Source organism: Sapajus apella, unplaced genomic scaffold, assembly GCF_009761245.1.
Source record: "Sapajus apella isolate SASKATOON/1434 unplaced genomic scaffold, GSC_monkey_1.0 scaffold51, whole genome shotgun sequence".
NCBI lineage: Eukaryota > Metazoa > Chordata > Mammalia > Primates > Cebidae > Sapajus > Sapajus apella.
In genome coordinates this window covers 15,750,831-15,763,511 of record NW_022436991.1, presented here as the reverse complement: position 1 = coordinate 15,763,511, position 12,681 = coordinate 15,750,831, and the positions used below count along the sequence as shown (strand labels likewise).

General features: G+C 56.7%; 3 protein-coding genes and 1 long non-coding RNA gene across 9 annotated transcripts in view; 3 read left to right on the top strand and 1 right to left on the bottom strand.

The window, feature by feature from the left end:
• The window catches only part of LOC116526674, a 16,084-nt gene extending 10,306 nt beyond the window's left edge, over window positions 1-5,778 (top strand). The window contains exons 2-3 of one of the 2 annotated variants that reach the window (XR_004258232.1): window positions 4,421-5,321; window positions 5,629-5,778. This is a non-coding gene — a long non-coding RNA (uncharacterized LOC116526674). Of the gene's footprint in view, window positions 1-4,236; window positions 5,322-5,628 lie in introns of those variants that run through there. The other variant, XR_004258231.1, reaches the window with a different exon arrangement.
• On the top strand, window positions 590-3,754 carry ZNF747 (zinc finger protein 747). Of its 4 annotated transcripts, none has more exons than XM_032243217.1 (3): window positions 590-1,092; window positions 1,233-1,346; window positions 2,414-3,754. In XM_032243217.1, exons 1-3 carry the CDS (start codon window positions 897-899, stop codon window positions 3,064-3,066), a joined length of 963 nt encoding a protein of 320 aa, XP_032099108.1. In that variant the 5' UTR covers window positions 590-896; the 3' UTR covers window positions 3,067-3,754. The 4 variants fall into 4 exon arrangements, with proteins under 4 accessions (XP_032099108.1, XP_032099109.1, XP_032099111.1 ...); XM_032243218.1 differs by having other exon boundaries at window positions 2,417-3,752; XM_032243220.1 differs by lacking the exon at window positions 1,233-1,346 and having other exon boundaries at window positions 2,417-3,753.
• A 2,283-nt stretch (window positions 5,779-8,061) lies between the features above and the next one.
• LOC116526431 (translation initiation factor IF-2-like) lies at window positions 8,062-9,899 on the bottom strand. Its single transcript, XM_032242708.1, has 2 exons — window positions 9,758-9,899; window positions 8,062-9,532 (listed from the first exon to the last, which is right to left on the bottom strand). Exons 1-2 carry the CDS (start codon window positions 9,897-9,899, stop codon window positions 8,838-8,840), a joined length of 837 nt encoding a protein of 278 aa, XP_032098599.1. The 3' UTR covers window positions 8,062-8,837.
• On the top strand, window positions 9,751-12,371 carry ZNF768 (zinc finger protein 768). Of its 2 annotated transcripts, none has more exons than XM_032243204.1 (2): window positions 9,751-10,019; window positions 10,304-12,371. In XM_032243204.1, exons 1-2 carry the CDS (start codon window positions 9,932-9,934, stop codon window positions 11,854-11,856), a joined length of 1,641 nt encoding a protein of 546 aa, XP_032099095.1. In that variant the 5' UTR covers window positions 9,751-9,931; the 3' UTR covers window positions 11,857-12,371. The 2 variants fall into 2 exon arrangements, with proteins under 2 accessions (XP_032099095.1, XP_032099096.1); XM_032243205.1 differs by having other exon boundaries at window positions 9,928-10,019; window positions 10,261-12,371.
• The last annotated feature ends 310 nt before the right edge of the window (window positions 12,372-12,681 follow it).

Sequence of the window (12,681 nt, the reverse complement as noted above, 5' to 3'; positions counted from 1 at the left end):
AAAAAAAAAAAAAAAAAAAAAAAAAAAAGAAACGCTAATCAGAAACTCAAAAGAATGCAACCGTGTATGCCTCTTCTTCTGTGACCTGGAGGGCCCCCTCCCTGCTTCCAGTCTTCCAGCCTTTGCTTCAAGTTGCCCCGCCTTTTCACACAGAACCAAAGCACTTCTTACATTTGATGTCTCATATCTCCCTAAAATGTATAAAACTAAGCTTTGCCCGACCACCTTGGGGAGATGTCGTGAGGACTTGCTGAGGCTGTCACCGACGCGTCCTCAACCTTGGCAAAGTAAACTTTCTAAATTAACTGAGATATGTCTCGGAGTTTCTGGGTTCACACGTTTTACTCTCAACATTGGAAAGAGACTGCTGTCGCCATGTTTCTGAGATAACGAGGACAAAAAGAGAGAATGATGGGCTGGAGCCCGATTATAAAGGTCCAGCGACAAAAACTAACTTGAGTTCACGGGGGGATTTCCGTGGGGCGCTCCTTTGTTCCCGCAAACCCGGGCGGAGCTCTGGCCTGTGCCGCCTCACCTGGCGGGGCCGGAGCATGCGCAACTGGTTTTTAAGGCCGGCGCCTGTAGCCGCCGCGGCCATTTTGGAACAGGGCAAGGAGAGAAAGCGGCCCAGAAATAGGGGGCGGGGGGCGTCGTCTTGGGCACAATTGCGCAGGGGCAAAGGTCGAGCGGTCCCGCTGCCGCAGTTTTTGAAGACATGATCCAATTCTGATTATGGACTCGCAGCCATCGAACCTTAGTTTCCATCCCCTCTAGTGAAGACTCTAGTGACTTCCCTCGGGCCCGGGCCGAGGAGGCATTCTCGGGCGCGGGAGGTTACGCAGACCCAAGCCCGGCCAGGGGAGGCGACCGATCCGTCGCCGGCGCTGACAGTCCTCATGGCGCCGCCTCTGGCCCCGCTCCCTTCCTGGGACCCAAGCAGGGCCGGGCCCGAGTGCAGGAAGCCTGGGGCTGTGAGGTTCGGGGACGTGGCCGTGTACTTCTCCCGGGAGGAGTGGGGCTGTCTGCGGCCCGCGCAGAGGGCCCTGTACCGGGACGTGATGCGGGAGACCTACAGCCACCTGGGCGCGCTCGGTGAGAGTCCCACCTGCTCGCCTGGGCCCTGCGCCCCCACAAGGCCTGCCGCACCTCAGGGAGCTGCGCGTGGAGTGGGGGGCCCCGCGGCCGGGCAGGCGGCTTCCCCGCAGCGTGGGATTTGCGTTCTTCTCCCCCAGGAGTCGGAGGCAGCAAGCCGGCGCTCATCTCCTGGGTGGAGGAGGAGGCCGAACTGTGGGTTCCGGCTGCCCAGGATCCGGAGGTGGCTAAGCGTCCGACAGAAGCGGACCCAGGTGGAGTATCGGGTGCTCAGTCCCGTGGGGACTTCTCTGTTCCTGACCTATCCTGGTGTCCCCTGCCACCTCCAGCTACCTGCTTAGCAGTTTGGTCTCTGAACTGCCTTCTCAACTGCAGGAGGCTTTGCCCCTGCCTGGCTCCTGGCTGCCCCCTAGAAAAGGGCTGCAATGGGGACTCTGGCCCTGCCATACCTGCCTCTGCGTCCTCACCTCTGGGTGGTCACTAGTCACTACACTCTGGGGGCTTTTTATTTTTTTCTTTTTTGGTGTTTTTGTTTTAGAGACAGGGTCTCTGTTGCCCAGGCTGAGTGCAGTGGCGCCATCATAGCTTGCTGCAGACTTGAACTCCTGGGCTCAAGCAATTGGCTCAAGCAAACCTCCTGCGTGGGCCTCCAGAGTAGCTAAGACTGTAAAGGCAGTCACCACCACACGTGTCTGTTTTTTTTTATTTCTTTTAATTAAAAAATATTTTTTTTAAAGGGGCAGAGGTCTTGCTGTGTTGCACAGGCTGGTCTTGAACTCTCGCAATCCTCCATCTCGGCCTCCCAAAACCCTGGGATTCCAGGCCTCAGCCACTGCGCCCAGCATCTAAGCTCTATTGACTCTGCCTCCACATCACAACCCATCCCCACCGTCTTCCAGCACGCAGGTGCATCCAGCCCGCTCATTTCCTTCCTTCAGTTCTTGCCTCAGCCTTTGCAGATTGTCCAGCCCCACTGAACTTGGCCATGCCTGCCTGATTCTGCCTTTCTTGTTGCTGTTCCTGTTGCCTGGAACATCCCCAGGTGTCTGTTCCTCCTTCCGGATCAGGCCCAGATGTTCATGTCATCTCTGCCCTTCCCCACAGTGATATTTCCCCAGCCGCGAGGCGGAATGGACTGTTTCCTCCCTCCCGGCTCTGTCTGGCTCTTTAGCTGAGGAACAAGTGTCACTCCTTGCTCTCCTGCCTGTACTGGGTCCCAGGGGCAGCCGGGAATCCAGCAGGCCTGTCCCTGTCCACACGGGGTGTGGGATTCAAGGACCAGGATGAGCCGAGGCTGAACTCTCCTCTCCTTATCTCCCAGCAGATTCCGGAAACAAGGAAGAAGAAAGACAAAGGGAAGGGACGGGAGCCCTGGAGAAACCCCTCCCTGTGGCCACAGGGCCTCCTGGGCTGAAGACTCCCCAAGCCCCCTTTGGCAGGTTGGAGCTGCCATCCAAGACGCGTCGCCGGAGTCACCCCCGCTTCTTTGCCCATCCCCCTGTCCCACGAGCGGACCAGCGTCATGGCTGCTACGTGTGCGGGAAGAGCTTCGCCTGGCGCTCCACGCTGGTGGAGCACATCTATAGCCACAGAGGCGAGAAGCCCTTCTACTGCGCGGACTGCGGCAAGGGCTTCAGCCACGCTTCCTCCCTGAGCAAACACCGGGCCATCCATCGTGGGGAGCGGCCCCACCGCTGTCCCGAGTGTGGCCGGGCCTTCCTGCGCCGCACAGCGCTGACTTCGCACCTGCGCATCCACACAGGGGAGAAACCCTACAGCTGCCTGCAGTGTGGCCGCTGCTTCGGCCTGAAGACAGGCATGGCCAAGCACCAGTGGGTCCATCGGCCTGGGGGCGGTGGGCGCAGGGGCCGGCGCCCTGGGGGGCTGTCTGTGACCCTGACCCCTGGCCATGGGGACCTGGACCCGCCTGTGGGCTTCCAGTTATACCCAGAGATATTCCAGGAGTGTGGGTGACCAGGTGTGATCTAGACATTGAGGGAGGCCTGAGATGGGCTCAGGGGCCCGAATCTCTGCAGCAGCCTGCAGGGAGGTCCTAGAATCCCCGTCAAGAGCTGGCTCTGGGGTTCGGACAGTCGCATCTTGGGCTCTCAGCAGACTCCTCTGCCAGCGGCTTGCTCCCAGCTGCCCCGGGCTCTCGAAGGCCCCCTTTGCTGAGGCAGGGCTGAGGTGAGAACCCCCGAGACCTCTATAAAGGGAAGCAAAAGCTGTTTCTCAGCCCAGAGATGCTAACAGGATTGAGGTAGAGAAGAACCTTGTTTTACCCATTGTCTTTTTTTTTTCTTTTTTAATTTTTTGAGATGGAGTTTCCCTCTTGTTGCCCAGGCTGAAGTGCAATGGTGTGATCTCACTGCAACCTCCTCCTGGGTTCAAGCGATTCTCCCTGCCTCAGCCTCCCGAGTAGCTGGGATTACAGGCGCCTGCCACTATGCCCAGGTAATTTTTTTGTATTTTTAGTAGAGACGGGGTTTTACCATGTTGGTCAGGCTGGTCTCAAACTCCTGACCTCAAGTGATCCACCTGCCTCGGCCTCCCAAAGTGTTGTGAATACAGGAGTGAGCCAACTCGCCTGGACTTTTCTTATTCTTTGACCTTCCTAGAACAGAATACCCATAGTTTGTTTATTTTATTTATTTTTTTTGAGACAGAGTCTCGCTCTGTTACCAGGTGCCAGGCTGGAGTGCAGTGGCTCGAGCTCGTCTCATTGCAACCTCCACCTCGCCGGTTTAAGCAATGCTTCTGCCTCAGCCTCCCAAGTAGCTGGGACTACAGGCACGCACCACGACGCCCAGCTATTTTTTTTTTTTTTTTTAGTAGAGACGGGGTTTCACCATGTTGGCCAGGATGGTCTCGATCTCTTGACCTCGTCATCCACCTGCCTCGGCCTCCCAAAGTGCTGGGATTACAGGCGTGAGCCACTGTGCCCGGCTATATATTTTTAAGACAGCATCTTGCTCCGTCACCCAGGCTGGAATGCAGTGGCGTGAACTGGGCTCACTGCAGCCTAGACATGCCGGGCTCAAGGAATCCTCCTGCCCCGGTCTCCCAGATGGCTGGGACTACAGGTGAGCAATACTACGCACAGCTAATTTTTAAATTTTTTGCAGAGATGGGGTTCCCCCTGTGTTGCTCAGGCTGGTCTCAAACCCCTGGGTTCAAGCAATTTGCCCACTTTGGCCTCCCAAAGTGCTGGAATCACAGGCGTGAGCTATCACACTGGCCTCCATTGTCTTTTTACTGCACAAGTCAAAAAAAACCAATGGCCCCATACTGGATCTGGCCTGCAGTTGCTGTATTGATTTGGGCCCAGGCAGTGTTTTTAAGTGATATAAATTAATGGTGAAGATTTAAAAGAATATTTTGCACCAAAATCCAGGTTTCTGGCATCTATTGAAAAATCCAAAGACTTAGCAACTCCACCGAGGCTCCCATAAAATCGCAGTTGTTGGGAGTTGGGCCGGAGCCAGAACTCCCAACTTCCTGTGGCCCAGCCACTCATCCCATCAGCTCCTGACCAAGCAACACTTGCCATTCATCATGGCTTGCTTTTAGTGTTTTTGACGTTTATCTTGAAGTACAGCAAAGAAGAAAGGGAGCTTTTTCTTGAACCCATGTCTCTGTCAAAACAGGCCTTGCATCTTTCCTGTCTTTAGGTATGAGCCATCTTTACTGTCTTTTAAGTATGTGCCATCATGGGTAGAAGGAGCTAGGCCAGGAACATCTGGCGTTAATTTGTAGCCAGCAGCAACCATACCCACCTGTATTGCCAAGCTCTGCATGGAATCCCCCCCATCACCTCACTACTCCATTATTCATCTACCACTAATTCCTCTGTGGGCAGAGTCCAGTCATGGGCAGCTCCTGCCCTGCTTCTGGTCAGGACAACACCTGCCCGAGGGGAGCAAGGACCTGTGACCTCTTTGGCCTGTGCGCCCTGGCCTGTCACCCAGCTCAGCCCTCTCTGGCCTACCCAGGGAGGAAGAAACCCGATTTACCACTTGAAAGGAGGTAGAAGTTTTGGCGAAAAGATGCTGTTCGGGTGCCAAGTGAAGTAATGAACTGATTCATTCCAACCTCTTCTCTAATCCGACCCCACCAAGGTCTGCCCTCTCTGAGCTTTTCTGGGGTGGGTTGACTTGTGTGCCACCTTATCACAGGGGCACATGGGTTTGGAAGAGACACGTTGGCAGTAGGAGCTACCTTTGTACCAGGTTTTTTTTTTTTTTTTTGAGACGGAGTTTCACTCTTGTTACCCAGGCTAGAGTGCAATGGCGCGATCTCGGCTCACTGCAACCTCCGCCTCCTGGGTTCAGGCAATTCTCCTGCCTCAACCTCCTGAGTCACTGGGATTACAGGCACGCGCCACCATGCCCAGCTAATGTTTTGTATTTTTAGTAGAGACGGGGTTTCACCATGTTGACCAGGATGGTCTCGATCTCTTGACCTCATGATCCACCCGCCTCGGCCTCCCAAAGTGCTGGGATTACAGGCTTGAGCCACCGCGCCTGGCTGTACCAGGTTTTAATTCCCAGTGTACATCCCAGTCCCCTCCCCTAACCCTCAGCACAGCCCAGGGAAAGCTCAGCTTGCAACACCTGTTCTCAGCCCAGACTGACAGCCAGATCTTGGCCCTGAGTTTGCCAATTAAAGGTGCCATGATTACTACCTCGAGGTCTCTGAGTGCTTTGAAGGTTGCAAAGCTTTTTTAGAGCCCAGAAGCCAGATCTGACCCCTCTGTTCCCTACTCTCATGACCCAACTTTCCACCATTTCGTCAATTTTTTTAGTGTCGTGAAAGCTTTAAGCCTCAGCCCACCCCATTCTCATCTCCTCAGTTCGTAGCATAGATATTTCCACCTAGAGGTAGGGCCTGGCTGAGTATCTTTTAAAAATGTAGCTACTCCCACCAGGCATGGTGGCTCACGCCTGCAGTCCCAGCACTTCAGGAGGCCAAGGCAAGTCAATCACCTGAGGTCGGGAGTTCAAGACCAGCCTGACCAATATGGTGAAACTCCGTCTCTACTAAAATTACAAAAATTAGCCGGGTGTGGTGGCATGTGCTTGTAGTCCCAGCTACTTGGGAGGCTGAGGCAGGAGAATCACTTGGACTTGAGAGGGGAAGGTTGCAATGAGCCGAGATTGCACCACTGCACTGCAGCCTGGGTGAGAGTGAGACTTTGTCTCAAAAAAAAAAAAAAAAAAAGCTGCTCCCTGGGCTCTGTTCCTCATCTATTAAATCAGAATCTCTAGGATGGAATTTTATGCCTGTGAAAGTTTGAGAGAACCACTGCTGGGAACAAAACATTATTTTCTAACTGCTTTTAATGTTGCAAGAGTAGTGGTTGGTCCCAGGGCATGCACAAAGTCCTCCATTTCTCTGTTCTTCTCAAAGGAAGAACAGCGGGCACATCGGGTGTGAAGAGCCACCTTGGCAGTAGGAGCTACCTTTGTAACAGGTTTTAATTACCAGTGTACATCCCAGTCCCCTCCCCTAACCCTCAGCACACCCTGGGGAAAGCCCAGCTTGCAACATCAGTTCTCAGCCCAGACTGACAAGATCTCTGGCAGATCTTGGACCTGAATTTGCCAATTAAAGGTGCCATGATTACTACCTAGAAGTCTCTTGAGCATGGAGAGGTCTCCATTTCTCTGTTCTTCAACCTGTGGCATATCTGCTCTCTTCCTGGGTACCTATGATCATGCTTAATATACTGGAGCATCTCGTCTAGCATTGGATGGAAGGCCTTTAAGAGGGCTGGTCCTTTGCATGCAGGAAGGGAGCAGTGCATATGGAAGCTCCTCTCATTGAGAATGTGATGGCTCTCTCTAGCCTGCAGCATTGACCACATTGGCTGGACCATAAGCCTTGGTTGCACACTGAATGGCTCTGCCCTAGTGTTGTGCATGCCAGGAGATAATGCTGTGGACACAGTGACCACCTAACTCAGGACATGCGCAGGCCTCATCCTCAGGGATGCAGAGGTAGGACAAGGCCAGTGGACTCCCAAGTTTCTCCTGCCTTGGATTAGTTGGTGTTGGGTCAAGGTGCAGCCTTATCAGAGGCTTTCCTGGGCTTGGAGCCTCTCACTGCTGTGGTTGTGTGTTGGGTGGAGGCTGGCTTCCTTGTGAAGTCCCTGTGTGTAGATGGCACTCTGGTGCTGGAAAAGGCTGGATGGAAGTGGGCCACTCTTACTCCAGGTGCCAGTGAGGGTGAATTTGCACGTGGAGATGCTGGTGCTGGAGCAGCTTGAAGTCTTGGCTCAACTTCTGCTACACCTGGACTTGTGGCCCATAATAAGAGTGCAGGCAGTGGACAGTGTCAGAGCTGTGGCTGGAGGCCTTGCCACCCATTTTCAGGGTATGGCTGCTCTCCTGCATGAATTTTGGTGGATCAACAAGTTGGATGTCAGAGAAAAGTGTCTTGTGAAGGAGACTTGTTTCCTACCTGTGTGAGTGCTTTCGGGATGACCTGAGGGTACGCCATATCCAGCTCTTCTCAAAACTGGTCCTTTTGTAGGCTGTTCTGCCTGTTTGGGCGCTAGTGCTGGACCATTATTAGCAAAGGTTTTAGGACAAACAGACATTGGGATGGGAGAGAGCTATGGAGCTGGAAGCTGTTCCTCCGGAGGGCAGAAAGTTCTCTACTGACCCACTTCATTTGTGGGATGAGCTCTTGTGATTTTATTTGTACCCCTTTATTTCTTTTTTCTTTTCTTTCTTTTTTTTTTTTTTGAGACGAAGTATTGCACTTGTTGCGCAGGCTGGAGTGTAATGGTGCTCTTGGCTCACCACAACCTCCGCCTCCCAGGTTCAAGTGATTCTCCTGCTTCACGAGTAGCTGATATTACAGACATATGCCACCACACCTGGCTAATTTTTGTATTTTTAGTAGAGATGGGGTTTCTCCATGTTGGTCAGGCTGGTCTCGAACTCCTGACCTCAGGTGATCCACTCGCCTTGGCCTTCCAAAGTGCTGGGATTACAGGCATGAGCCACCGCGCCCCGCTGCTCTCCACTTTTTACCACTTGGCCTTCTCCAAGTTCTTGTTCTCATCCCTTTTCAAGAGAATAGAAGAGGCCATCCTTCCTCCCAGGCTCTTCCTTTCGTTTGTCTGGGTAGGCGACAGAAAAACACAATCTGTGGCTCCTGCATCACACAGGGGCATCAGGCTCATTAACTGTCAAGAACGCTGCCCAACTTGTTTCAGCACGAAGGGTAGCCAAAAGACAAGAACTGGATGATATTAAGTTGTCTGTCCAGGCTCACTTTCTCAATTCAAAGATGCACCCGAGGCAGTGTTTCTCAGGTTCTCTTCCTCGGCAAGCCTCCATTCGAGTCAGACAAGACTGGAGCGTTGTTAGATGCCTGGAAGACCAGATGGTTCTCTCTGTCCATTTCTCCTCTGTATCACCATCACCTGGAAGGAATCCTGCCTCCCTGTGAGGAAATCCGGGAACTAGGGACTAAGACTGCCAAGGATTGAGTTAAACTCAGGCGAAGGTGGAGGCGAGAGACAAGGGGTGTGGGGCAGACAAGGAGGAAGGGTGTCTATCCTCTTATCTCCTGGTTTTCATAAAACATAATGGAGGGTAAGTGGGGGCGGGAAAAGTTTTGAAGGGACAGGTCCGGCTGGAGGGGAGACGCCTGAGGCACCACTCTCTCACTACCTCCTGCAGGCTCTTCTGGCGGACAGGGAAGGCGGACTCGACCGGAGCGACCCCGGCCAATCAGGAAGGCGCCTGGCGTTCCCTGGCGACCATTAGCGCCCCGCCGTCCGCTGGGTTGGAGGAGGCGGGGCGGCGAGAGCAGGAGCCCCATCGGCCAACCGCCGGGCTTCCTGGAGCGGAGAAGCGGTGCCTCTGGGAACCGGGGCGGGACTGTCTCCTTGGCAACGATCCTAGCCCTCCAGGAGGGAGGAGGGGGATCGGGAGAGCAGAGCGGGGCGGGGGCCGGAGGAACACGAGTGGGCGTGCAGGTGGTGGGGAGCGGAGTTCCAGGAGGGGGTCCCAGGCCCAGGGACTCGCGAGGCCAAGGGGAGTCCATCTCTGTTCCCGAGGCGCGCCCGGAGCTGACCCGGAGGCCCGGTCTGGGAGGGAGCTAGACACCGCCCCCACTGGCGCCGGGAAGCGTCGCTCCTTCTCGCTGACCTTGGTCTCGCTTGTCGCCTCGCCCTTGGCCACACGCACCGACGACGCGGGGCCCGGGAGATGGACAGACGGGCCTCTGGAGGGACAGAGACCTAGAACATAGGCACACACACTGCCCCGGCAGCCCCGCGGGCTCCCGGGCGCCGGGTCCTCGCCCACCCCCAGGCCGGGGCCCTCTCGCCCGGGGTTAATGCCAACGAGTTTCCACCTCCAGCGGCTCCTAGAGAGGCCGCGGAGCGAGCCGGCTGGGGGACCTGGCCGCGGACGGACACTTCCTGTGCGGGGGTGGGGGGCCGGGCGGCCGTTGGACAGCGCTGCCCAGCCGGAGGCCGGGGGCCAGACGGCGGGGGCCCGGGCGGGAGCGGGGTCTGGGGGTGGCGGGGCGGGTAGCGAAGCCTCTCATCCCAGAGGCCGCGACGCCCGGGGGCTGGTGAGGGCCACCGGGAGGCCGAGACCTTGGGAGGGGGCGGGGCCGCGGACAGGGGAGGGGCCCGGCGCACGGGAGAGGCCCGGGGTCAAGACGTCCGGCCTCGGGGGCCCCGGCTGGACCGCCGCGTCCCTTGGGCAGTCCTGAGCTGGCGAGCGGCGGGCGGGGGCCCGAGGCTCAGGGAACCCAGGCCGGGTCGCAGGATCGGCCACCATCGCCGCCGCCGCCGCACTGGGAGCCCGCGGGGATGGAGCGGGAGGCGTCGCCGTGGGGCCTCGAGCCCCAGGATGTTCAGAGTTCTGACGAAATGAGGAGCCCCGAAGGGTCTCTCAGAGGTGAGGAGGGAGCGCCCATCTGAGGAGTGGACCTGCGTGCAGGAGAAGGGGCTGTGGCTCCATGGAGGGAGCGAGGGCACGGGGCTAGAACACCTGGGACTCGGAGGTGGGGGCGCTGGGGACTGGGGTGTCTGGGTCAGCTGAGGGGGGGCAAGGGAATTTCAGCACCTGTCTAGGGGCCAGCGACGCTGCTTGTGAGGGGGGAGGTGTGTGGCTGCTAATGGACCAAATGACCTTTCAGGTCCCACACCATCTGGATTTTCTGTAATTCTTTGATCCTGCAGGCAACATGAGTGAGAATGAAGAGGAAATTTCTCAGCAAGAAGGCACTGGGGACTATGAAGTCGAAGAGATACCTTTTGGACTTGAACCCCAAAGCCCTCGGTTTGAGCCACAAAGCCCAGAGTTTGAACCCCAAAGCCCCAGATTTGAGCCTGAAAGCCCGGGTTTTGAGTCCCGAAGCCCTGCGCTTGTGCCCCCAAGCCCTGAGTTTGCACCCAGAAGCCCTGAATCAGACTCTCAGAGCCCTGAGTTTGAATCCCAGAGCCCTAGGTATGAACCCCAAAGCCCTGGCTATGAACCCAAGAGCCCGGGCTATGAACCCCGGAGCCCTGGCTATGAACCTCGGAGCCCTGGCTATGAATCTGAGAGCTCTAGATATGAACCCCAGAACCCTGAGTTCAAAACCCAAACCCCAGAATTTGAAGCTCAAAGTTCCAAATTCCAGGAAGGTGAAGAGGTGCTTCTGAATCCTGAGGAAAAAAGTCCCTTGAATATCTCCTTAGGAGTTCACCCCCTGGACTCCTTCACTCAAGGGTTTGGGGAGCAGCCCACCGGGGGCCTGCCCATAGGGCCACCTTTTGAGATGCCCACAGGGGCCCTGCTGTCTACACCGCAGTTTGAGATGCTTCAGAATCCCCTGGGTCTCTCAGGAGCCCTTCGAGGTCCAGGCCGGCGGGGTGGCCGGGCCAGGGGAGGGCAGGGCCCTCGGCCTAACATCTGCGGCATCTGCGGAAAGAGCTTCGGGCGGGGCTCCACCCTGATCCAGCACCAGCGCATCCACACGGGTGAGAAGCCCTACAAATGTGAGGTCTGCAGCAAGGCCTTCTCTCAGAGCTCTGACCTCATCAAACACCAGCGCACCCACACGGGCGAGCGGCCCTACAAGTGTCCCCGTTGTGGCAAGGCCTTCGCTGACAGCTCTTACCTGCTTCGCCACCAGCGCACCCACTCTGGCCAGAAGCCCTACAAGTGCCCACATTGTGGCAAGGCCTTCGGCGACAGCTCCTACCTCCTGCGACACCAGCGTACCCACAGCCATGAGCGGCCCTACAGCTGCACTGAGTGCGGCAAGTGCTATAGCCAGAACTCATCCCTGCGTAGCCATCAGAGGGTGCACACCGGGCAGAGGCCCTTCAGCTGTGGCATCTGCGGCAAGAGCTTCTCCCAGCGGTCGGCCCTTATCCCCCATGCCCGCAGTCACGCCCGGGAGAAGCCATTCAAGTGCCCTGAGTGCGGCAAGCGCTTTGGCCAGAGCTCGGTGCTGGCCATCCACGCCCGCACCCACCTGCCAGGCCGCACCTACAGCTGCCCCGACTGCGGCAAGACCTTCAATCGCTCCTCCACGCTCATCCAGCACCAGCGCTCCCACACGGGCGAGCGGCCCTACAGGTGCGCCGTGTGCGGGAAGGGCTTTTGCCGCTCCTCCACACTGCTGCAGCATCACCGGGTCCACAGCGGCGAGCGGCCCTACAAGTGCGATGACTGCGGAAAGGCCTTTTCACAGAGCTCTGACCTCATCCGCCACCAGCGGACCCACGCGGCGGGCCGGCGCTGACCTGGGGCCCCAGCAGGAGTGGGAGGCATGGGCAGAAGATAAGGGGCCAGGGAGCTAGAGGAACCTTTAGGGAGGATAGTGGAGAAGCCACAGTAGAATGGAGGAGCTGAGGATGCTGGAAGAAGAGGGCCAGGGTGGAGGAAGTGACATACTCTGGAGACTTGTGGGAAATGGGTTGGAGGGAGGCCAGGCCGGCAGCGGGAGGCCCTGGGAGAAATGGAGAGAGGTCAGTGGAGGGCTGGCTTCGGCCACGGCTCTTCGGTAGGTGCCTGGCTTGGCAACGTGCTAGAACGGGGAGGGGGGAGGGTAGGGGATTACCTAATTAGAATGGGGTAGCTTAGATTGGTAGCTGCTGAGACCCTTGTTGAGTCAGGAGCAGGTAAAGGGTAGGTGGGGTGGGGAGTGGGGCCCTGGGGTGGGGCCTGGGCCTCTGCCTGCAAACCCCAGCCTCCCTCGTCTTCCTCAGGATTTGGAGCCCCTGAGTTTGAGTTCAATAAAAACTTTTATGTGATAAATGAGACTTGTCCTTAAAATGTGTGTGTGGACAGTGCCCTGGGCAGCAAGAGACACCAGTTGTAGCCGGGAACTGCCAGGGCCTTATCTAGGAAGTGCTTTGCTGCTGCTGCTGTTAGAAAGGGGGTCTCGCCTGGCCTGGCCAACATGGTGAAACCCCGTCTCTACTAAAAATACAAAAAAAATCAGCCTGGTATGGTGGCAGCCGCCTGTAATCCCAGCTACTTGGGAGGCTGAGGCAGGAGAATTGCTTGAAACCAGGAGGCAGAGGTTGCAGTGAGCCGAGATTGCACCACTGCACTCCAGGCTGGG

Coding starts and splice junctions, on each gene's coding strand:
- ZNF747 (XM_032243217.1), top strand. CDS start 897: ATGGCGCCGCCTCTGGCCCCGCTCCCTTCCTGGGACCCAAGCAGGGCC. Junction 1,093..1,232: donor CAGCCACCTGGGCGCGCTCG/GTGAGAGTCCCA, acceptor CTTCTCCCCCAG/GAGTCGGAGGCAGCAAGCCG. Junction 1,347..2,413: donor TCCGACAGAAGCGGACCCAG/GTGGAGTATCGG, acceptor CTTATCTCCCAG/CAGATTCCGGAAACAAGGAA.
- LOC116526431 (XM_032242708.1), bottom strand. CDS start 9,899: ATGGTGGCCGATCCTGCGACCCGGCCTGGGTTCCCTGAGCCTCGGGCC. Junction 9,533..9,757: donor CTTGACCCCGGGCCTCTCCC/GTGCGCCGGGCC, acceptor ACCCCCGCACAG/GAAGTGTCCGTCCGCGGCCA.
- ZNF768 (XM_032243204.1), top strand. CDS start 9,932: ATGGAGCGGGAGGCGTCGCCGTGGGGCCTCGAGCCCCAGGATGTTCAG. Junction 10,020..10,303: donor CCCCGAAGGGTCTCTCAGAG/GTGAGGAGGGAG, acceptor TTGATCCTGCAG/GCAACATGAGTGAGAATGAA.